Source organism: Cydia splendana, chromosome Z (assembly GCF_910591565.1).
Source record: "Cydia splendana chromosome Z, ilCydSple1.2, whole genome shotgun sequence".
Lineage (NCBI taxonomy): Eukaryota > Metazoa > Arthropoda > Insecta > Lepidoptera > Tortricidae > Cydia > Cydia splendana.
The window spans coordinates 1,288,644-1,313,181 of NC_085987.1; the positions used below are offsets into that span (position 1 = coordinate 1,288,644).

Genomic DNA, 24,538 nt, shown 5'->3' on the forward strand with positions numbered 1-24,538 from the left:
AACTATGTGTCGAAGTTACTTTCGCAATCTAATCATACCATCAGACCATCACCTTTACTTAAGGCGAAGACGTAATATCTTTTAATACAATAGTTTCTTTAAACAGGTAAATGTAGTTTAAGGCCCCGTGGGTTCAGGGTACGTAGCCAAGATGCCAATGGTTCGCTATGTAGCGTAAACGAATGGACTCTTGGCTACGCACCCAACCTGGCTTATTTTTGATCCAACTCATCGTAAACTATTTTTTGTTATAAAAACACAAAAAAAAAAAAAATCAAATACATGGTATCCGCACGTCCAGGGCACGCACATTCATCTCGCTCACGCACACGCTCAGTGAGAGTGAGAGAAGAACACGAACCTACATGGGCCGTAAGCCAGGATGCACCCGGAAGAGCGCCAATGAGAACTGACGCTTCCGAATCGCACAATAGCTACAATGTTACAATGGTGCCCCACGTTGGGCGCCATTGTAACACGGCTGTTTTGAAAGGGGGTAAAATAATAAATGAGAAGCTCCGGCTTGTGGAAAATGGAAACAGCCATGTTAACAAAATAAAATTAAATCAAAATTAAATTAAATAGACTAAACGGAAACCTTGCTGTAGGAAAGCTAGGAGGAGAAACAATTAAACAAATTTATATCTAACAAACTTTATTAATCTAATCATTTACTGTTAAATGCTCAGTGGTAAGCTGGGTCGCTTCACAGGTTCTAGTTATAAGGGATTACACCTATTAATTAAAAACTAAAAACTAAATTTCGAAATACCTAAGTTTTATGCACCAGAACTTTCAAAACTTCAAACTGAATAAAATTAAATTATAATTAACCATTTTAAATTTGTAGTTGGTGGCGGATGCCACTCAAAAGTTATGCAACAGACCGACCTCAAAAACTGCTGCTGGAACTGCAGCAGCGGGGAGCGAACTCGCCTTTCCCCGGGAAGCTGGCCGCTAACCTGGTTGGAGCCGGCCGCTGCAGATGGCGTGGTACAGATCCCACAGCCTCATTTTACCACTTCTAAACATCTTCAAATTAATTTCAAAAGAAATCGAAAGCTCTTCAAATGAATTCGAAAGCTCTTCCAAAAAATTCACAAGCTCTTCAAAAGAAAGTTCACAAGCTCTTCAAAAGAAAGTTCACAAGCTCCCGGCTCCTGTAAACCGAGAAGTGGATACATTAGCCGACGCCTTAATGGCCGCTAAAGAAAATATGAAACAATTGGAAATTTAGCTCACCGCACTGGAAGCTGTTAGGACTTCTGGCGGAGCACTCCCAACCCTCGAGCAGGAGTCAACTCTGTAAAGAACCAAAAACCTGGTTAAGGACGAACCCACAACGTTTCGCGCCATTGTGGAGTTGATCACACCTAAATTCCATTTGTACTTACTCAGTGGAGCACACCGAAGGACTCGAGCTGCTTCCAGCATTTCGACCAACATGGCGAATGTGTGGTCTCACCACAAATAGTACTCATGCGAGCGTGCGTCCCCGGAGGGTCCACACATCAAAAGTGCATGTCATCTCAAAACGACCTCCTCATATGTTGAGTACAAAAGGCCAAAACAAAAGTAGGGTGCCAATCCCTTGAAGATACAAATCCTACGAAAATTCTGACTGATTTATTTTACAATTCACTCCTGAGCCTAAGAAATATATTCTACCAATAAATCTAATAAAGTTTCATTTCAGAGCCCCCTTTTTGGAGTCTGTAATTCCTATGTTTTATTTAACATCTAAATTCTCTCTTACCTAAAAAACATATCTAAATCATACAAACTTTTCCTGGAGTGACAACCTAAATATCTCAAGTTTTAATTATTTTTACTCGTATGACAACCCCGACAACAGATAAGCATAAAGAGGTGCATCTGAATGCAACAGATTATGCAAATAAGTGCAACCAATCGAGTTAGTTTGGGATATTGTTAAAATCATCGAAATAAGAAAAGGAATTCAACCCAAAAATATTAATTTAAAATTTAAGAAAATGTCTACGTTACAATAGTTATGCAAATTACGCCACTATACGTCGATTAATGACCGTCCTTCTAGGGGTATCAGCGCTATAATCCTCTTACTCGTGCGTGACGTGGTCGCACATTCGAGACCTTAGGACGCAGAGTAGATTACTGTACCAAACGTTGTTATGGTAGTGTAGTCACTAAAGTGACTAAGGCTTAGTGATGGTACGAAAAATCTACAAATGCCCATGTTAATCTTGGGGTCAGATGGTCCCTATGAAAATATGGAGTAGCTCTCGCGTCAAATGATGGTCCCTATGAAAGTATGGAGTAGCTGTCATGTGAAATGTTTGTAGACATTTTTTAGAAGTTAGCACATGAATTTGGATGGAAATGTAACATTTAAGTTTTTTTTTATTAAGCCCAACCAAAAGAGACTTGTCATACCAAATGAGACTAAAATTTTATTAAAATCGGACTAAATTAAATCGTTACAAAATAAAATTGGCCCAACTATCGTTTTTGCTTGATTTCAAGCTCAACCTACGAGTAACATCCAAGTAACGACTTTGCGATGTGATTTCGATAGCTATAAAAACAAATCGACAACAATGACAGCATTGAGTTGAACCGTTCAACCTTGCGCGGATTACCCGAGTCACGTTCAATGACACCCGACTGTGATAATCTCGCACAAATCCATCCGCTACATCTAGGGGGACGAATCACTAAGAATGTCCACACAGATAGCCAACACGTCAGCATATAACAGTAAGGACATCATCATGATTCACTTGCCCTTATCCCATTCACTTGGGGTCGGCCGATTTTTCTTCTATACTTCGTCGCCCTCATCTCATCATTCACTTGTGTTTGATTCATATCATCTCTCACACAATCCATTCTCCACGGTCTTCCTTTCCTCTTACTTCCGTCCACATTCATTCGTAATACCTTTCTCGTCACATGACTTTCATCCCACCGCGTCACATGCCCGTACCACGATAGGCGACCCCTTACTATCTGACTATTGGAAAATAATAGAAATTGATTCAATGTTAGTTATAGTCCGGCAAAACAGTTTAGTAGAAAAAGGCGCGAAATGAAAAAGTTATATGGGACTTCGACTCTTACTATTGTAAGGGCAAAGTCGATGTTTAGGTCGAACCATAATACTCTCATTCGATAGGTAATAACAACACTAGAGAAATAAGGATAGACATATGTAAAAAACACTTAGGTTGAAAAGAGATAGCGCTATACGAATAAAGAACACTTCCAAGATGTCGTTGTTTCATTAAACTAGCCTTACATGGCGCTGCGTCAAATTAATTAAAAATAATGGTTTAAAGTTATTAAAAACGTGAAATAATTGTAAATTAATAGACCTCATAGTGAAAGTCATGTAATAAAGTAAAAATAAGTATATAAACGTTAGTAAAAACACGGATGTAGCCGGATTGCGAATCCTACGTTAAAGGAACTAGCTCGCAACACGTTTCGTTGCGGTACCACGTTTCGGTACGCCGGCAAGTTTTCTCTTTTTCAGCTTTCAGGTCAAAAGTAACTAAAATCATAAATAATGGAAGGAACAGAAGAAGAAGATTTTCAAACTGTTACGGTAGCACAGTTACGGGAAGAATTGACATTACGTTATTTGCCAGTAAGTGGCCTAAAACATGATTTAATCAAAAGAATTATCGACGACAACAAAGCTAAAATACAGGATGGTACAATGGAAGCATTGAAGCAAGAAAAGGTACGTCGTACATCTCAAATTTTGGAAATGGAGTCTATGAGACAGCAAATTCGGGAACTACAAGCAAGTCGAGCACAGGTAGTAAACGAAGGTATGTCCACGGAAGGTACGAATGCGACCTTAACCGAAGTTTTAACTCAATTGGCACAGACTCAAGAAATAATTGCACAAAAAATGTCTCCTACTTTTCAAGTCTTTTCAACCAGTGACACTAGTAACGCTATTCCCCTTTTCGGTGGTAATCGCACTGAAAATGCAACTGAATGGGTTAGGCAAGTAGAACGTATAGCCGCACTAGCTAGTTGGTCAGATAACTTGACAATGGTAAACGCATCCATGCGATTAAGAGGCCCAGCTTATAATTGGAATACTGTTTGTGGAAAAAAAATAGAATCATGGTCAGAATGGAAAAAGCAACTCGTAGATAGGTTTAAAATAAGAATGTCATTTGCCGAATTCATACAATACCAAAGTAAAAGGATACTTCGCTCGAATGAAACCATTACTGAGTACATTTATGTCAAAAATGCGATGCTTGAAAAGTCACCTAGTTTAATTCCAGAGCCCGATCGAGTATCTCTGATACTGGAAGGAATCCAAGACATGCGGTGGTCAACGCCTTTGGCAACGCATTGCTGTAAGAATGTGGAGGAGCTCATCAATCATGCAACAGCAATTGACAACATCAGGAAGGTACAGCGTAAGATGACCGAGCAGCAAGAATCAGTAAGTAAACAAACATTTGACAAATCAAAAAGCAATTTCATACCGAAATATAACCCCAGTGTAGACAAAATTGATGAAGTAACTTGTTTCCGATGCAAAAAGAAAGGCCATGTTTCATACAATTGTGAAATGCAGTCACAGCAATCCAATGTACAGTCACCCAAGGAAAAAGTAGCTACAAAACCATACTCTAATCAATTGAATAACCCAAGCACATCGACAGGTATTAAAAATAATCAAAATAAAGAAAAACAAGTTAATTGCATACAGTTTGATGAACCAAGTGTAACATTAATACCAATTATACTTAACAGCAACATACAACTGTCAGCACTCCCAGATTCAGGATCGGTGGTAACCATGGTGGATAAGAAGCTACTCCCAAGTGACCTGCAAGTGTACCCATGGCAGAAAGGCTCATACAAGGTAGCAGGGAGCATGATCACACCCGTTGGATGGATTACAGCGAGGTTACAGGTGGGAAAAATTGACTATATTATGCCTCAGATAGCAATCAGTGAAAACTTACCAGTAGATATGATAATAGGAAAAGATTGGCAAAATGCGGTATATGCAAGAATTATACATGAACCAGATGGCAAAGTATGTATCATTACGCCTACGCATACAGAGTATTTTGACAATTTGACACAGGATAATACCTTAACTGCATGTTGTATGAAACCCATAAGCACTAGTAAACAGGAAATTTTAATTACACAAGATGACCAAGAAAAAGTTGCAAATTTAGTTGACAAGTATTCAGATATTTTTAAAAGTGACAAGAATGATATAGGAGAATTTCAGGATGTAGAACTAGAAATAAAGCTAAAACATAACATTCCCATTAAATGTAAACCGTATAGACTGCCACAACCAGAACGAGAATTTCTAAGAAAAACAATAGATGAATGGATTGAGCAAAAGATATGTAGACATTCAGATTCCCCATATGCTGCACCAATGTTTGTTGTAGAACAGCCATTTCATAGTACAACCCCTTTCAGACCAGTTGTAGATTATTCAAAGACTATAAACCCTATTACAGAAAACAATGTTCAACCTATAGACCGAATGGATGACATAATAAATGTAATATCTCAGTTTGTATACAAATTTAAACTTGACATTTACCATGCATATCACAATATTAGAATTAAAGAAGAAGATATTTATAAGACAGCGGTAATAACACAGGATCATCATGTAGAATTCATGCGAGTCATGTTTGGCATGGTCGGAGGACCATCGATTATGTCAAAAGTAATCAATTTAACATATGGACACTTATATGATCAAGGAGTACGCTTGTATTATGATGACATTTCAGGAGGAGCACATAATATTGAACAATTATTGTCAGTTTTGGAACAGGTATTCATTGCAACACAGAAAAAAAAATTGAAATTAAACAAAGAAAAGTGTGTATTTTTAGCAACAGAACTACCACTATTTGGAAGAATAATTGGGCACAATGAAGAAAAACCAGATCCACAAAGAACAGCTGCAGTGAGTAGATACGAAACTTTGACATCAATTTCTGAAATTCGATCATTTTTAGGTTTCACAAATACATTTAGAAAATACATACAAAATTATGCATCTATTGTAAAACCACTAACAGATATGTTGAAACGAAACGCAAATTTGCCCATAGAAAAAAAACAAGAGTTTAAAATGAAACAAGTGACTTTGACAGAAACACAACAAAACGCATTTCAATCAGTAAAAACATTAATAACGTCGTCACCAATATTAGCATATTTTCGCCAAGACGCAGAAGAAACCATAGTAGAAACTGACAGCTCATACAGTGGAATAGGATCGTGTTTGCTTCAGGTTCAAAATGGACAGAAAAAAGTGATTGAGTATGCCAGCAGATCATTGAAGGATACAGAAACAAGATATCACATCAATGAACTCGAGGTAACAGCAGTTCATTGGGCTATTACACAAAAATTTAGAGTTTACTTGCTTGGCACAAAGTTTACACTTATCACGGACAGTTACACGACAGCGTACGTTATAAATAAATCAAAAATGAACAGAAAATTCGCCAGATATGTTGTAGATTTAGCTCCATTTGATTTCATACCAGTGCACAGACCCGGCAAACAAAATTGTATCGCAGATCATTTGTCAAGATATCCCTTAGAAGATTTATGTATGATGATAGTCACAAGTAATGAAGAAAAATTAAAACAAGCTCAGAATAAGGACAATTTCATTAAATTAATATGTACAAAATTAAATCAAGACCCCACAACACACCATTTGCAACAAATTAGACAACAATATAAAATAGAAAACGGTATTCTCATACATGTCAATGAACAAGAGCTTTACAATAAAGAGAAAATTGTAGTACCACAAAGTTTAAGATCTTCAATATTAAAGTTAGCACACGATGACAGTGGACACATGGACATGAAATCAACATTGGCACGCATCAAGCAAAAATATTGGTGGAAATCAATGCACAAGGACATTAAAGCTTACACAAATGCCTGCATTGTTTGTGCAAGTACCAATCGAAGAACAAAATTGGCTTATGGATTAATGGGTACAAGACCGATACCACACACACCCATGGAGGTAATATCAGCTGACCATATAGTAGCATTGCCACAGACCACTTCAGGCAACATATACATGTTGGTACATATAGACCATGCTACTAGGTACATAATGGCTAAGCCCACAAGCTCGTTGTCAGCAAGTGATGTCATAGACACAATAGAAAAGGATATTATTTACGTATATGGTCCACCATTGACATACATTTCAGACAAAGCCCCATGTTTTATGAGTCAATCAACTCAACGTTTCTTCACAAAATATGGAATACAACATCTGCCCACAACACCATACACGGCTCAGAGCAACGGATTAATTGAAAGAGCAAATGCCACGATTATTGCAACTCTGACTAAAATGGCATTGGAAAATAGTACAGAGTGGGACAAGTTATTGCCTAATACTTTATTAGCAATAAATACATCAAGACAGAAGACAACAGAATATTCCCCATTTTATTTATTACACGGATATCATCCTAGAATACCACCCAATGAAATTCACATAGGAACTATTCAAGAAAATATGGACCGGACACATCAGTTAGATTTATTATCCGAAGCAAGAACCATAGCAAACAAAAAAATAGAAGAGCAACATTGTAGAAATAAAATCAGATTTGACCTCAGAAAATTAGAACATAACTTCAAGGAAGGTGAATATGTATTATATGCATGGCCCCAACCACAAGATCATAAGTTGACTCCAAAATACAAGGGACCATACAAAATAGTAAAGAAAGTAGGATCAGTATGCTATGAGATACAGAATGTCAGACAACCCACAAAGAAGAAGATAGGTAGTCCATGTACAGTTTTTGAAACCCTTAACACCACCTCCCTCTTTAGATTCTTTTTCAGCTTTTTCAGATACACAAAACGATAACCATATTAATAGTGACCAGTACAAGAATGATGACAGCGATGATGTAAACTCCCATAATGACCAGATACCGGAGGATCATCAGACCACGGACGTGACCCATACCCTGGAGTGTGATGGAACCAGTCATACAGGAGGACGAAGACAGTATGTAACCAACAGAGGACGCATCACTGAGAAACCATACAAGTATGATATTTAACCGGATTTGACAATATAAATATATGTATTTCTTTTATATTCCATGATAGTATACAATCTATGTACCTACCTAAGAGTCTTAGATATCAATTTTGTTTTCCAATATATAGTAATTTCAGTAATATTTTGCATAATTAATTTAAAGGTAAACAGTAAAGTAATTACATAATAATTTCTTTTTACCGTAACTCAGTTTAAAGTGTGGAAAAAAAAAAGTAAAGGAATGGAAAGTCAGTTTGCGAAGCGCCAGAATGTGTAAATAAAAAGAATTTGCTATAAATATGTACATATCTAGCTTTAAGTGTATATAGGCGTGTATAGTAGGGTAACGGTTGTAGTATTGTGCGTACAGAGAGGAATAAACAAAAAAACAAACAAATTTGTGTATAATGTTATATTGCATGCTTTGTAAATAATTACTTAACTTAATGAGCTTAACCTAATAAACTTAACCTAGTGCCGAATAAAATAAATTTGTAAATAATGACTGAGATGTATTGGTATGATATGATATGTAGTGTAATTTATTTAGATATTAGTGTATATAACGAGTCTAACATAAGACATTAATTCGTTTGGTAAATTGCTGTATATAGGTCGCTTCAAAAAAAAAAAAACATTAGATTTAAAAACAAAAAACATTTAAAAAGAAGAAAAGTTACAAAAAAAGATGTGCTGTATATATATATTGCTTATAATAGTTAAAGGTAATATAATTGCTTATAATAATTAAAGGTAAAGGTAAAGAAATAAAAATGTTTGGAAATGTATGAAACAAATTTAATATATAGTAATGATGATTTCAACAAAGAAGTGTAACAATAAAGTAAAATAACATGATTCTCATTTATAAGTTTATAACAGTTGTAATTTCAAGTTTGACAATATTAAAGTTTCAGTAAATTTAGTTGTATAATGTTGGTAATGTATAAGTAGTTTCAGCTTCAGGCCCGCCCAAATTAAATGGAAGTAAATTAACTTATGTAATAATAAAATGTTTTTCTAAATTTAAAGTTATAGTTTTGAAATAATGGCATGTAAGGGTAAGATAAATGTGAAATTTAAAATTAAAACAATACAAATATTCTTTTCAATTTAAATTTCAAAGGGCATGTAAGGGCAAAGTCGATGTTTAGGTCGAACCATAATACTCTCATTCGATAGGTAATAACAACACTAGAGAAATAAGGATAGACATATGTAAAAAACACTTAGGTTGAAAAGAGATAGCGCTATACGAATAAAGAACTCTTCCAAGATGTCGTTGTTTCATTAAACTAGCCTTACACTATATTAATATTTCAAATTTGCCGCCTTTTTCTATTGTCAAATTTGGCTTGCCTGACTATACTAATTATACTTTTTTAAATATTTTACAGCGTTATTTTTTAGCGCGAAACGTAGTGTAATGGTAGATGGGCGGGATATGCAGTATGTCGACGAGTATATCTACTTGGGCCAGTTAGTGTCCTTCGACAACAGGCAGTTCAAAGAAATTGATCGCCGTATCACAAACGCCTGGAAGAGCTTCTGGTCCATGAAGACGCTAATGAAGGGCAACCTTCCACTCTCTTTAAAGCGCAAACTCCTCGACATGTGTATCCTGCCTATCCTTACCTACGGCGCCCAAACATGGTCTCAAACTGAAACTGAAAAGTCCAGACTCAAGGTTTGCCAGAGAGCAATGGAACGCAGCATACTGGGTGTTCGTAGAACCGACCGTATTAGAAACACCGAACTGCGTTCCAAAATTGGCATTGTGGATGTGGGCATGAAGGCCGCAAAGCTGAAATGGGACTGGGCAGGGCACATCTGCCGAATGCACCCAGAACGCTGGGCTAAAGTATCCACGGACTGGATCCCACAGGATGGATCTCGGGGCAGAGGAAGACCCAAACGGAGATGGCGGGACAACCTCGATACATTCTGTGTGGAGTGGCGGGAGTGTGCATTAGACAGAGACAAGTGGCGGGAAAGAGGGGAGGCCTTTGCCCAGCAGTGGGACACACTAATAGGCTAAAGAAAAAAAAAAGAGAAAAAAAATTTTTTTGCTGCAATTTTCATATAATGTCAGCCAGGGCAGTTGCCAATACGGGGCTAATACAATGCAACTACTTAAAAAAAACAAGAAGTCTAGAGCTAGCCTCTTGTACCTATTTATGGCATTTTTTCGCCATAAAAGAGAGTTCACTCATGGTATAAGTGGCTCTACTAGCTCTAGACTCACTTCTTTTATTTTTAGTGTTTGCATTTGCTCCGTAGTTGCAATTGCCCTGACTGACCTTACTTAATACTATTTCAACTAGGTACATTGTTTCACGGTTAATACGCATTCCCGCTGAATATGCTGCGTCCAGACACAAGTAGGGTTAAGTCCCGATGCCCTTGACTCCAGACTAGGCGCAATAACGTATCGATCTGACGCCATCAAAGCGACCGCCATGTTGGATTCCATATGTTAAACAATGTTTGACGCATCGCTAGGGCTCGGGGAGATGTCGGAACTTATGTGTATGCCAATGCAACATGTGTGTATTGAAAGATGGGCCGAATATGGAAAATGCCGAATACGAATATTGACCGAATGTTCGATTCAGATCTTACCCAACCGAATATTCGGCTGAATTATTTAGTTCATCTGTATCATTGCAATAAACCATTTGATAACGCTTCAATAACATTAGCAGCTAATGATGAATCGCTTTCTGGGCAATCGCCTAGAAACAAACGGTCAAAAGGCAAGGGACTAGCATGCAAATTTTTGGATTCATCATAATATATTACGTTTCATCATGTGTTTTAATGACAACATGAAAACGTAACCCGATGGAAGAGAGTACTTGAAAAATTCTGGAGGAGCTTACATTTGACAGTGTTGTAACAAGACAAAGTTTGCGAAAAAAACAAATACCATACAAAATTTTGAAAGCTCATATAGGTATAAAATGATAAAAAAATATATCCATAGAGAGCAAAATGTTAGGGAGTAAGTTTGTTTGTCTGTTTAATGTGTAGGTACGGAAATGAAATAAAACCTACAGACAGAGTACCTACAATAAATTCAGTCGATCGACCAGATACCGCAGTCCGCAATGTAACGAGAATCGCAATTACTTGATCCGCCTAAATGGGTCTTTAGGATTCGTTCAATCGTATACTCACGGCTCAGTCCCTCAAGCTCTGGCAGTGGTACTGCATATGTCATAGTCAGATCGTATAATCCGCCGTATTACATTACGTCTAGCCGTTTTCAAAAACAGGGGCGTTTTGAAATGCGGCGGTTCGACGATTAGCCGGATTGTCATTGCGATACGTTCTTCAATAAGGCTGCCTACGTTTAGCCGCATCGTACTACTATTTTAGATTGTAGAGTGACCAGTTCTTTCGGTCGCCTAATACGTAACCGGAGTTTGACAATGTTTGCAATTTAATTTATTTTTACCATGGTTCACTGAAAAAAAAAACCTGGTACTGGTAACCAGAATCTGGTTAGCTGTACTATATTGTCTTGTTGTATATGTGACGACAGGACACTTTGTAAACATAACCAGACCATTCTTGTTAAATTAAATTTATACCCACTACTATCTATACACTATAGACTTTTAGTAAACCCGACTAGCCGGTCTGTTAATGGTTACTAAATAATACAGTAACATATACGTTCCTGTCCTGTTGTTATAACAAGGTATTCAGTATATGTAACTGAACGATTTGTGCGGTGTACTGGTTTTATATTGTTCACGTTACCAGAACGCACTGTGCTAATGGGGCTTCTAAACGGGCCATATGTTCACTGCAATATGTGGCCGGAAACTATTGGTGTCCTCTTACTCACATGTTAGAGAGGGACACTAATAGTTGCCGGCCACATATTGCAGTGAACATATGGCCCGTTTAGAAGTCCCTTCAGCACAGTGGGTTCTGGTTACGTGAACAATATATAACCAGTACACTGCTCTTCTAGTAAATACAGACAAGTTTTTAAGCACACTTATTTTGTTTTATTTTATTGATCAATTAAGTAACACAGCATTACAGTAAAACCAAGGCACTGTGACACTACAAATGAAAAAAACATTTTGTCTCCACAAAGAAAACAATAGACACAAAAATGACATACAAATTAAACATTGGATTTGGGCGACGACGTAACAGCGTGGCTCCGTAGCGTCGTCTGACTCGGCGTAGGATTCGGCAGGTTGCCCCGGAACCGCCGAAACACCACACCCTTCGGCCAGAAGTCCGCGCTTGCGATGGTGTCCTGCAGAGGCCGCGGCACGCGTACTACAAATGAACTGAAGTGCACATAGTGACGCGACTGTAGCTGGTGCACCCTCAGCGTGTAGCCAGTCTTCCGGCGGACGTACTCCACCACCTCGTTGGCCCCGGCGGAGTAATGCAGGCGAGACACGTAGAGCGCCTTACTCGGTGTCGCAACTCGTAGGCCAGAATTAACCGGCTCCGCAGTGCCACACAGAGTTTTACGAGACGCCCTGCGCGCCTTGCGTTTCCTTTCCACCAGTGTGAATCCCTCCTTATCCACATCGGTGCGGGAGGACTTTTCCTTAATCGGAGCCGCACATTTCACTGTGTCAGCAACACGCAAACAACACGCACTTATACTATACACTTGTACTAGTTTACAATAAAATTATGGACAGGATCTACGTAAATAAAAACATCGACCAGCCGCAACGTAAGACGCTGGCGTAATGGCTGCTGTTCTGTGACTTGCGCAATTCCTTTCTCCGCCCCCCGCCACCCGCGCATACACCGTGGTGTTGGCACAACTGTTTGATTCGTTCAGAATACAATGCATTATAGTAACCACAACATAATAACTTGTAACGTGTACACTCGTATCTTAATTTTTACATATCAATAGTTAGTGTTACGATGCATATATTAAACGAGACAAACGTTTAATATTTACAACACTTGCATCTTTACATATACAACGAAATTGTAAGCAGTACTAAATTGCATTTAACTAGAATTAAACAGTGATGTTTAAAAAAACAAGTTTTACACGATACAACATTTTTTGTTATTACTACCGGATTTTAGTAGGTATAACTATATTTATAATTACTATACGTTCTGGTAGTATTCTAGAAAATTATTTTTTTCGGTGTTCCACCGCACTACATGTGTTTCTTTACCAAAACATTTCCTTCACAACTTAAATAGACGGAGCCCCGCGAGCGGGGCTCCTATTTCTGGGCGGTTTGCCCTTCGGGCATCTGAAGCTACCTAACGAACCTAACCTACTTACCTACCTACGCTTTTTTCCCCAAAGTGTAATGTTTTCACGGACGTCTCACTAAATCAATAGGTAGGTAGGTTAGATTCGTTAGGTAGCTTCAGATGCCCGAAGGGCAAACCTAGTTAAATTGCGAAGGAAATGTTTTTTGAAAAGAAACATTCCGACGAACTCCAGATTTGATGGACACCCCAACGTTTTTCAGGCAGCGCCACGGGTGTTAAAAATGGGAACTAAAAACTGTCAAAGCGGCGGCTAATGACTAGCTGTATTACATTACGGCTAGCCGTGTTGAAGAACGTATGGCGCCGAATACATTCCGGCGGATTCTCATTCAGCCGCATTCAATCCGGCTAATCGTTAACCCCCGCAATTTCAAAACGCCCCTGTTTTTGAAAACGGCTAGCCGTAATGTAATACGGCGGATTATACGATCCGACTGCGACACATACACTTGATGCATGTGTATACTACACATGGACGCACGGATTAACAATATAACTAGATACGTCAGCGACGTCACATGGATGAGAGACTGATCCGTACAGGGTGACGCGTTCGGTACGGATCAAACTAACGTCAATGGTAGAGGACCTTAAGAGAATAGTGGACGGCCGCTTTTCCATACAAAGGCAATTTTCCTCGCAACTATAACTTATCTACACGAACGTAGCCTCCAACTTAAGCCGGTAAAGCCTCCGCTACACCGCCGGTGAGGCGGCGGCAACCGCTCCCATTTATATTCATGAGTCTAGGAATCTGTGCGGTGCATTACCAACGAGCGCATGTGATGTGTGTGTGTCTGTGTGTGATGGTGTTCAACATCATCCCCATTGTGTGGCGACTTGGCGAGTTACCTTATATGCTTTCTCTTGTAGTTAAGAGACCCTAGGATCCCACCCTAACGTCTCCCGAGTGTCGGCGTCTATAACCATATCAACTCTATAGCTGCTGCTCGACGCAACGTTGGCGCAACTGCGCAGCAACACCATTTTCCGTAGCGCTGACTAGACGCCGACGCTCAAAAGACGCTAGTGCGGGGGGTCTCTAAGGTAGGTTTTCAGTACGTTGCATAGATATGATAAAATTAGTATGAGATCTTGTATGTGGTGACTGCGAGTTGTGTTACACGCTCCATCTTGTAGCTAAGGTGGCTATTTTGTCTGTACATCCTACCGGTGCGTCAACCTCAAATCGATGCGAATGTCGCGTCAAGGTCGTCACCCCTGTTCGTTCCTTCAACTCGTAGCACTGGATTATATCTACTTTTAGTACGGATATAAAAACGTCTTAGATGTCCTGAGGGACAAACGATGTAGCAAAGTGGGCTTTGGTTAAATAAGCAAAATACTTAACGCTTGGATAACGAGTATAGATGTAGAGTACGTCTTTAAGAACATAAGTGTTATTGTTATTGTTATTGTCCTTCGTGGGCAACTGGGCCCACAGGAAATCTCATATTTACGGGTACCTAATGATTCTCCGAAAAACTTTTAGCAGATTATCGATCCGCCGACAACGATTCGCCGAACATCGTTTCGCAGAGTTATTTATTAGTAAATGTAACTTTTGGTCAACTAACATTACGTAGACTCTTGGTTCACATACCGTTCAGTTTGCTTCTGTGTAAATTCGCAGAACTATTATTGGACGATTTTCATTTGGCAGAGTAATCGTTTCGTTTAAGCAATGTTTAGTCGAATAACGTTTCACATTTTACATATAAGTCGTTATTTTCGAAACAAAAGAATGAAATAAAATATTATCATTTTTTAAGTAAATGCGTTAAGTATATGTATATAAAGTTACGAAGAAGTAGCGAATATGAAGTGTCAAACTCGTGGTAAGGCTACAGTTGCACTTCATCAAATTGGTGGATTTCAGGAGGAAATGCTTGAGTTACTTTAGAAAATACCGAAATCATAATACACATGCCTTTAAAAATTGAGGGGTTCCGTCAATTCCTCATGGATTACATCAGATCAGGTAAGGTATCTCGCAGGTAACTTTTTTCAAACAAAAAAAGAAATACTCAAATCGGACCATGGGTGCTGGAGTAATCGCTAAACATACTACTTTAAAAAAATCATCATCATTATCATCAACAATCATCATCATCATGTGCACTTCATCAATAATTGAAATGTCACCTTATTTTATAATTATGTCGCCAAAATTACAGACCTCGTAATTGCACAATATACAGTCAAGTGTAAAAATATGGGTGCACACAACATACTCAAAAATATGTCCCATAGCTCTTATGTCAGCGAATTAAGAATCATATCCTAGTCTAGTCATAAATAAGAAACCAAAGTCAATTCGTATGTGCTAGGGATATCAGTATACGCCCAACAAGGTATCCAGACAATCTGAGACCAGTAAAATGTAGATTAAATATTACAAAAAAAAGCCCCAAGATAATGGCTCAAAAATCATATAATAAGTTGCCAAAAGAAACTAAAGCCGAAACTAATTTCAACACCTTCAGTCGCCAAGTAAAGAAATTGTTACTCAAAAAGACATTGTACAGTGTAAAGGAATACCTAAATAATGAGTACTGACTCCACCGCAAACATGTAATTTTAACTGTTTAAGTAATTATGTACTGTTCAATTACATTATATTATTTGGTAATTCTATAAATAATTTAATTAATCATGTGGTTATTTTGACGATCTTGATATGTATTCATCTTTATATTCGATTGTAATAAAAACATGTAATACTTATTGAGAAATAAATGAATCTAAATCTAAAATCTAAATCTAAGAGAGAAGTTCTGCTATAGTTCGTTTTTTTTAGCATTAGAAAGAATTAAGGTAGGCGACGTTGACATGTCTTTTAATTGAAAAACGCTTTTTAAAAATCAGTAACTAAGTATTACCAGGCCTCCGTCACACGCTCAAGGCCACGCGCTATATGCCTACCGCTCGGCGTATCGTCGACGATACAACCGACAGAGGGCCGCCGAACGCCCGCCTCAGCGCTCGCACCGCATTGCACCGCGCGTTTCCCGCGCTTATGCTTCGAAATGCCGAAACCACGTAATTATTGTGCAGTAGATGGGTGAAAAAGTAAAAAAAACAAAGGAAAAAGCCTTTAATAAAAATTCATCTTTTTATGGCGGGCTAAAGGTCCCATCTAAAAGTTTAATAATTATATTGAAGGGTTAGAAAAAGTATTTTTAAATAATTTTGACGACGTAATAATTAATCGGCCTGGTAGCACCGTATTACAACTTTAAAAACCGTCGATTGTCCGTTGCTTTGCTCCTGAATATTTATTAAAATTAATTACGCGATTTAGGATATTTTCAACTACTTATAATATTTTAATAAAAGAGAATTCCGAGAAGTGAAAAAATTATAAATCATTATATTAAAACTAAAACATATTTGATTCGCAACATTCGTTTTATTACAATAATCATCATAGGTAGGGTAGCTACAACCCTAGCGCATTCTTACGATGACGCGTTGGCACGTGACTCGAACGGCGGGCAACACAGTCTCGACTCTTTGTGCGCGTAATTATGGTACATTTCTTCTTGTCCTGAGCAGCAGGTATTATTATTAGGGTTCTGTAGGCTATTATAGCGTAGGTATTTTTGCTTTTGTTTGGGAATGAGGTATCTGTTACGTAGTAACTATTTATTAATCTGTGGTATTACTTGGTATTACTTATGAAAGCAGAAGAATATAAATGATCGTATTAGATTCGTGAATGTTACATATTTGCCATGACTTATTTTTAAAAAGAGTTTTTCAATTAAAAGACACGTCAAGATTGTTTACCTTTTTTCTAATGCTAAAAAAACTAACATTCCATATGAATGCCAAATGAACATTCGACCTATTGTGTTTCGACCAATGGTTTCTCGGGTAATTATGACAGTTACTTAATGATTATTCTACGAATAGTAAATATGCGTATCAATGTTCTGCTTATTGACTACTCTCGCAAACGACTATTATGCGTAACGAGATTCGGCGAATCGTTACTCTGCCAAACAACCCGTCTGCGAATCGTTCTCGGCGAAACAAAAATCGGCGTATTTTTTTTCGGAATATCAATAGGGCACCCATATTTACATTGTTATCGATCAGACGGTGTAGGCTGTAGTGTAGGCCGTTCCAAAGATTTAGAGATACATACACATGGACACATATAATTACCTCTTTTAATTACACATAGATGTATCCTTATTCGGTTGTATTATTATTAAAATTTATAATGTGCAAAGATACAACAATACTTAACTATTTTTCGGTTTCTTATAGAAATTATATGATTTTCAACGAATGATGCACACCCAAGGTGACGCAAGCACGCATCGCTGCATTTTACGCCCCCAAAGCGAACTACATATTTATATATTTACTTATATGAATCGAGGTACGTATTCTCGAGCGATGGGTCGATTACAGTATGGTCAATAAATACAAAAAAATGTTTTAGAAAGTACACCTCAAGATCATTCAAATATTAGGTACCCCACCTGACCGATTTAACTATTTAGACTTTGAAATTTCGCCGCCCTCCGTATTGGACATTTTCCACTCCATTTTCCAAGACAAATTTGCCATAGGTACAATATGACCCGTTTATAATGTTCTTGATGGTATTTTTGGTAAGATTTGAATTGCGTCATGTGTCAGTGTGTCACTATGATGCATAAGTCCGTAACGTCCCCAAAGTGACTTGCCAACAAAAATAACAGCGAACGCAAGTGACTCATTTACCCTATTTGAATAAATATAATGCCAAACTATTACACCTATTCAACAGAGGCGCGATTCCGCATTATTTAGTGGTTAATCGTGACATCGCTATACCTCGCGCGTCGAATGATGGTCCCTATAACAGTTCATTTTATATGGAGTAATAGCTGTCACTTAAAATGTTTGTAGACATTTTTTGGAAGCTTAGCACATTCATTTACTTGGAAATGTAACATTTAAGTAATAAAGATACGGTTACACATTTCTTCGTTTTTTTAAATTAAGCGCTATCTAAAGAGATTCAAAGGAACTGTCATAGGGGCCATCATTCGACGCGAGAGGTATAAAAACTTTAAAATTGGCTAGATGTCACTACCTGTCACTAAATCAAGTAGAACCTGCCCCCTGCTTATTGTGACGATACTTGTATGACGCGAGCCTAAACAATAATTGGACCTTCGAGATTATTGCTCTGCCAATGAGATCTTTTTGTATGAGAATAATGGGTATTTATAGCCGTAATTATATACCCGCTTGTGTCGCCAAAGTTGGTGAATCTTTAGAGCTTAGAATAAGTGACAAAGTTATGTACAGTCACCCTCAACTCCTTTCTAAGTCAACCGTACAGTCACCTGCAATGATATGTTACTCTTCGAAGGCCGCAATAATATATGTGACACCCTTTTATGACTCTACGAATAAGATCCTGTCAGATATTTAAGTGCTTAAATGCTATGCTATGCATTTATTCTAAAATGAATATAATGTTTGTTAGTTTTAAATATGTAGAGTTAGGCATAGAAAAGTCTGCAATGATTTCGATAGCATACGCAGTGCACGCGTGTTATTTATACTGACGTCATAATTTCATAGAAGTTTGACGTTTAAAATAACACTTTCACTGCGTGTGCTATCAAAATCGTTTCATACTTATCTTAGTCTAACTCTAGTTAGTCGGTCTAATATTGTCGGTAGTCACAAATAAATAATTGAATTGAATATTATAGGACCCCTATTTATATTGGACCTCCACCGCACCTCAGACGGCACGGCATATGTTGGTCTATTGTCGCGTGCACGTTGCACGCCCGTTCCCGTTCCCAATCGCTGGCCTATTTAGCCCGGGCTATATAGCCTGCTGCGTGCTCCCAATACCTTACCGAGCATATACGAGACGAATGCTGGAACTAACCAGGTGAAATATGACATCAGTAAATCGTTTGACGGTTGCATTTTACAACCTTCAGCCCCATACCTATAAGAACCTAAGGACAGCACAACGAACTGTACGAAGAATTTTATCCAGATAACTCCTTGATTATTCCCGAGCTACTCGTAGTTTCTTAAAACTATGTAAAAGTTTTTAAATAGTGCATACTCCAATTGTTAATAGGACACGGTTGCCATGTGGACCTCGAGTTCTTTTAAGTTACCAGTTTACCACCGAAAATGTGCTAAGAAGTGCTTAAACTTAACTTTTGGTTGGCCTAGCGATCGACTTGATGCTCGGTAAACGATAGAATGGACGCCCTGATTGACCTGATTAGGCGTCCGTCCGCCGACTATCTACGAATATTGGGAATCTACACATTTGGGGCGCGACCACTGTTGGGAGTTGGGACTGTGTTCATTTACATTGTTACCTATAGGTATATCTTTCAAAATGGCGGGTTCGGAAGGTATTACGCCTCATAGAACCACTAGTCAAAGTCATATAGGTTTCTTTTCCTCAAAATGCATCAGAACGAATTTAGCTATCTCGATGTTTGATTTTCCCTCACTTCAGTTCCTTGATAATTTTATTTTTCGATCAACTTCATATTTCCAATAACTATTAAAACCTTGTTTGTATAGCGAGGCACGTACGCTTCTATGCATTATTATGACTATTATGAGTTAGTTTATATTGCATACATTAGGGGTCATCCATTAATTACATCACACGTTTAGGGGGAGGGAGGGGTCAAGAAACTGTGACATGTTGTGACAAGGGGGAGGGGGGAGTCACAAACTTGTGACGTCACTTTAACTTCATCAGCAAAAAATATTTGAACTATTTTATTCGCTGTACGGTTAAAAAACAAGTTATTGGAACGACGTCTTTATTCGTTTAATTTTCTGTCGCAATCAGTTTTGGTTTATAAAATTACTATAAGTATTTCTTTTGTGAATAATATTTTGATAAAATATTAAATCAACATTTGCCGATATCGTTGAAAAAATGTGACGTCACACCAGGGGGGAAGGGGTCTGCCAAATGTGACCAAGTGTGACAAGGAGGGGGGGAGGGGTCAAAAAACCTAGAAATTCGTGTGATGTAATTAATGGATGACCCCTTAGATGGCAAGGTCGTATGTATGAGTTTTCATACAATTGTTGATGCGAAAATAGTATACTTTACATCCGTAAGTGTAGGGTTACACTTTTTCGGGAAACTACTTAAATGTTTTGGTTACTGGGCCATTTTATATATAAAGTTATACCTACACCGGACTTTTTTTAATTAGCTAATTTTTATGTTTAATATGTTCAGAATCACGAGCTTTTTGATTCTGATTCTGACACACGAACTTTGATTTGGACATTAAAATCATACCTAAGTGATGTCACTTTGTCATTATTCGCCCGCCGCCGCCCGTGCGTCTAGCTCGCGCCAATAAATGCACGGACTAGTACCAACGAATTTTTACGCGCGAATAATAACTACATAAATAAATGGCATTATTTACCTCTAGATTTCAGAATTGATAATGTAAGAATTGGGCTCAAGTATCCTTAACACGAGTCTGGCACTGACATATTCGCTAGCGACTGCATAAATTAACTCACAATTTACACTGCATCTCCCTCGTACTGACATTGGTGCGATCGAGATGCACGGCGTTTGAACTCATAGTGAGGGCACAGGCAAGAGCCCGTTGAAGTCGTGTAATACACTTTTTAACAGGTTGTGACGTCATACTCATAGGAATCAATGCTAACCGGGCGCTGATATCAGCCATTAGCCACAATTAACGATGTGAGCTCACATTTTGTTAACGTGACTTCATCTCTTATGCCATAACACGAAAGATAGTATTCGCCCAGACATTCGTGGCAAACAAGCATACGGCCCGCCTGATGGTAAGCAGTCACCGTAGCCTATATAGACGCCTGCATCTACAGGGGCGTTACATGCGCGTTGTCGACTCTTTAAAAAACCTATACACTCCTTTTTTGAAGAACCTCATACTGTAGCCCCTCGGGAAACCTCGGCAGGGAGCCCATTCCACAGCCGGAGCGTCCGCGGGAGGAAATTCCTCTGAAACCGCACAGTACCGCGACCATTTAGGTTCTAGTATAACTAGTAACTTCACTAGTCATTTTACAAATTACAATTAGATACCCACTTGCTTAATTACAGTAATTTCCACTAACCTCTTTATAAAACCTAGCAACCTCTTACAATTTGTCTCTTTCTAGCAAACATAAATGTCAAATTGACGGATAGGGACAAACGATTACCAACAACTTGTTACATTTCAAAAGACGTTTATGTTATCATTATTAATAACGCCATAGGTAAATCTGTGCGTGCGAATTCAACACACGTTAAAATAAACAAACCCAACATTGAATAATCGGCAATGGAAAGCGCCCGATAATTGCAGACGGGGAAATCTGACAAGGCCTCATCGCTGCCTTACTTACATACGCATAAATCACGTTAAAATTAAAACACATGTTATTACGATCTTTTAGCATGTATGTATGTGTGTATTGGTGGAGGCCGTGTCATGTGGATGCTCCAATGTTGGGAATTAACAAATGTTTAAGAACGATTTTAGAATCTACGTTCGCGATTCACGTGCATTTTATACTAGATGTGTCCAAGTAGGCCATGTTTTCGAGACCAATCGAAGTGACCTCAAAGTATAATAATTTCAAAATTGTCTAATAAACTTATTGTGTTTGTTGCAGCGAGGAGGTCCGCAACCACGCGGTGCGCTGGAACGCGCAGTTCTCGTTCGTGTGCAAAATGTGCGCGAACGCGAACACGGGAGTTTTGGAACCGGCCCTGATGCGCGTCTCCGTGCGAAAGGAGTGTAAAGGTGAGCTGGTCTTGATAACACATGGTATATTAGGATAGTTCGTGTGCAAAATGTGCGCAAACGCGAACACGGGAGTCCTAGAGCTGGCCCTGATGCGCGTCTCTGTGAGGAAGGAGTGTAAAGGTGAGCTAGTCTAGATGACACGCGGTATAATAGGACAGTTCGTGTGTAATATGTGCGCGAACGCGAACACGGGAGTTCTAAAGCTTTAACTAGTAATGATATTTATGAGTTTTGCACGGAACGCCGAATAAACAGAAAAGAAATGCATAACAAATTCCACATGTGGACTTCCCCTATGGATTCCACACAAGGAACAATAGTAAGCCGCAGAAATCAATCGTGTTAGTAGAACACCCTGAATACCAGGATCCTATTCAATCCTTACACAAAAGATCTGACCTAATGTATACCCCGACTCAAACAAAACAGCACAATGAAAGTTATTTACAAGGTACTAACTCACTAGAATATCATACGAAAATATGGCCTCTCCGATCATAAGACCGCGCATTCATTGATTTTGCCATCGAGTCCAATTCAAGGGGGGGGGGGAGTCTAAGGTGTAAGAGTTTCTCCCACCACCCCTAATCTCATGTGAGATCTTTCAAAATCTATAGTACGAGTAAGTATGAATGTGTTGGATTTAGGTGTTTAGGTACGTGATATTTGCCGAGAGGCCCCCTCTCCCCCGCATGATTTATTATATTCGGCTTGAAGTGTCTCGGTTGTCAACTATTCTCTCACTTCTCTTCCGTCTCTCGCTTGTATTGGTTCGAGATGACACTGTCATGAAACGGTCGAAATAACTGCAGTTCAAAAGTACGTGACCTGACGTACGGGAACGGGATCATATACCATCAATAGGCTATCGACGTTAGATATATATTCACAATTTTGTATCTTATTGTAAATGTAATAAGGCTAATTTTGTATACATATTTGTGGAGGCTGAAGTGCGTACGATTAGCTTATTGCTTATTCTCCGAGTGATGTGAATCAGTCGCATCAATGGTTAGTTAGTTATGGTTAGGGTAAGCGAACTCAAATGCAGTAGGGAGGAAGGGCATCATTCGCTACTTAGCTGTCAAATCATCTTTGTCATACAGTGTTCCTGTACGCCTTCTACCTGTTTTGCGGTACGACCTCGGTCACGGCCAGTTAGTGAAGTTAGTCAAATTACGAACGTTAGCGAAGCCTCCATCGCAACAGTCAGACGGGTCGCAATTCACGACTGCTAACTTTGAAAAGACATTCCGCTCAACTTTGCACCGTGCAAGGAATGTTTTATTTGGGGCATCAACAGCAATACAAAATGTAAAAATACATGGCACAGTGAGCAAAAAACAAAGCCAATAACAGATGTCCACAATAATACAGTTAATATGCAATAACTAAGTGGAAACTATACAAAAATGTTAAGAAAAGAGAAGGGAGGAAAAATACATTTCACAAAGTAGGTGCATGGGCTTGCGTAACGTGTGTGTGTGTTTACGTGCATGTGTTAGTGTTTGTGTATTTGTCTGTGATAGAGTGTATGGTGTGAGACGACTACGATGAATGTATGCATTATAATTTACTTATCTATCTAGTTATATTTTGTCAATTGTCGCTAATTTTGGATTTCAGTAGCAGTGACCGAACACGATTCTTTAAAGTTGTTTTTGTGCAGTCGAACAAGTCGATACTACTAAATTGTTTATTATATAGTTTTAGAATACGATTGATGGGCGAATTTTGAGCATAGTTGGTGTGAACTTTGGGTAGACTAAACAGACAACGCTCAGAATTCCTAGTTCTAATTGATGGCACTGAGAATTTGATCTCCGACAGCAAAGGAGAACTGTCAATTCGCCCCGAGAGTATGTCGTACAATACAGTAATATCTAGTAAAACCCTTCTATCCTGGAGACTAAGTAAGCGGTGACGAATACACCTGGACTCGTAGTCGGTATCCCATTGTCTGATACGGAAGCCCAGGTGGCGCAAGAAGGAGCGCTGGATTTTTTCTATTTTTTCCTTATGAATAATATACTGGGGAGACCAAACGCAGCTAGCGTATTCAAGGACGCTTCGGACATACGCATAGTATACTATTTTAATGCATCCGACATCCTCGAATTCACCACAGACGCGAAACACGAAACCCAGATTTTTATAAGCACGGTTCACAATATCGTCGATATGTTGAACGTATGTTAATTTTGAATCAAGGGTCACCCCAAGATCCCTCACTGAGTATACTCGTTCTACAGCTTCACCTCCGATACTATACTGAAACTTAATTGGACAAGGACTACGGGTAAAGGAGATTTGGGCGCATTTTGTTATGTTTACAGTTATA

General features: G+C 38.6%; 1 protein-coding gene across 3 annotated transcripts in view; it reads left to right on the plus strand.

Annotated features, from left to right (window-relative positions):
- The window catches only part of LOC134804349 (early estrogen-induced gene 1 protein), a 136,363-nt gene that overhangs the window by 81,949 nt on the left and 29,876 nt on the right, over nucleotides 1-24,538 (plus strand). For 2 of the 3 annotated variants that reach the window (XM_063777358.1, XM_063777360.1), the window contains exon 3: nucleotides 22,064-22,194. In XM_063777358.1, the coding sequence (XP_063633428.1) occupies nucleotides 22,064-22,194 (131 nt within the window). Of the gene's footprint in view, nucleotides 1-22,063; nucleotides 22,195-22,237; nucleotides 22,318-24,538 lie in introns of those variants that run through there. The other variant, XM_063777359.1, reaches the window with a different exon arrangement.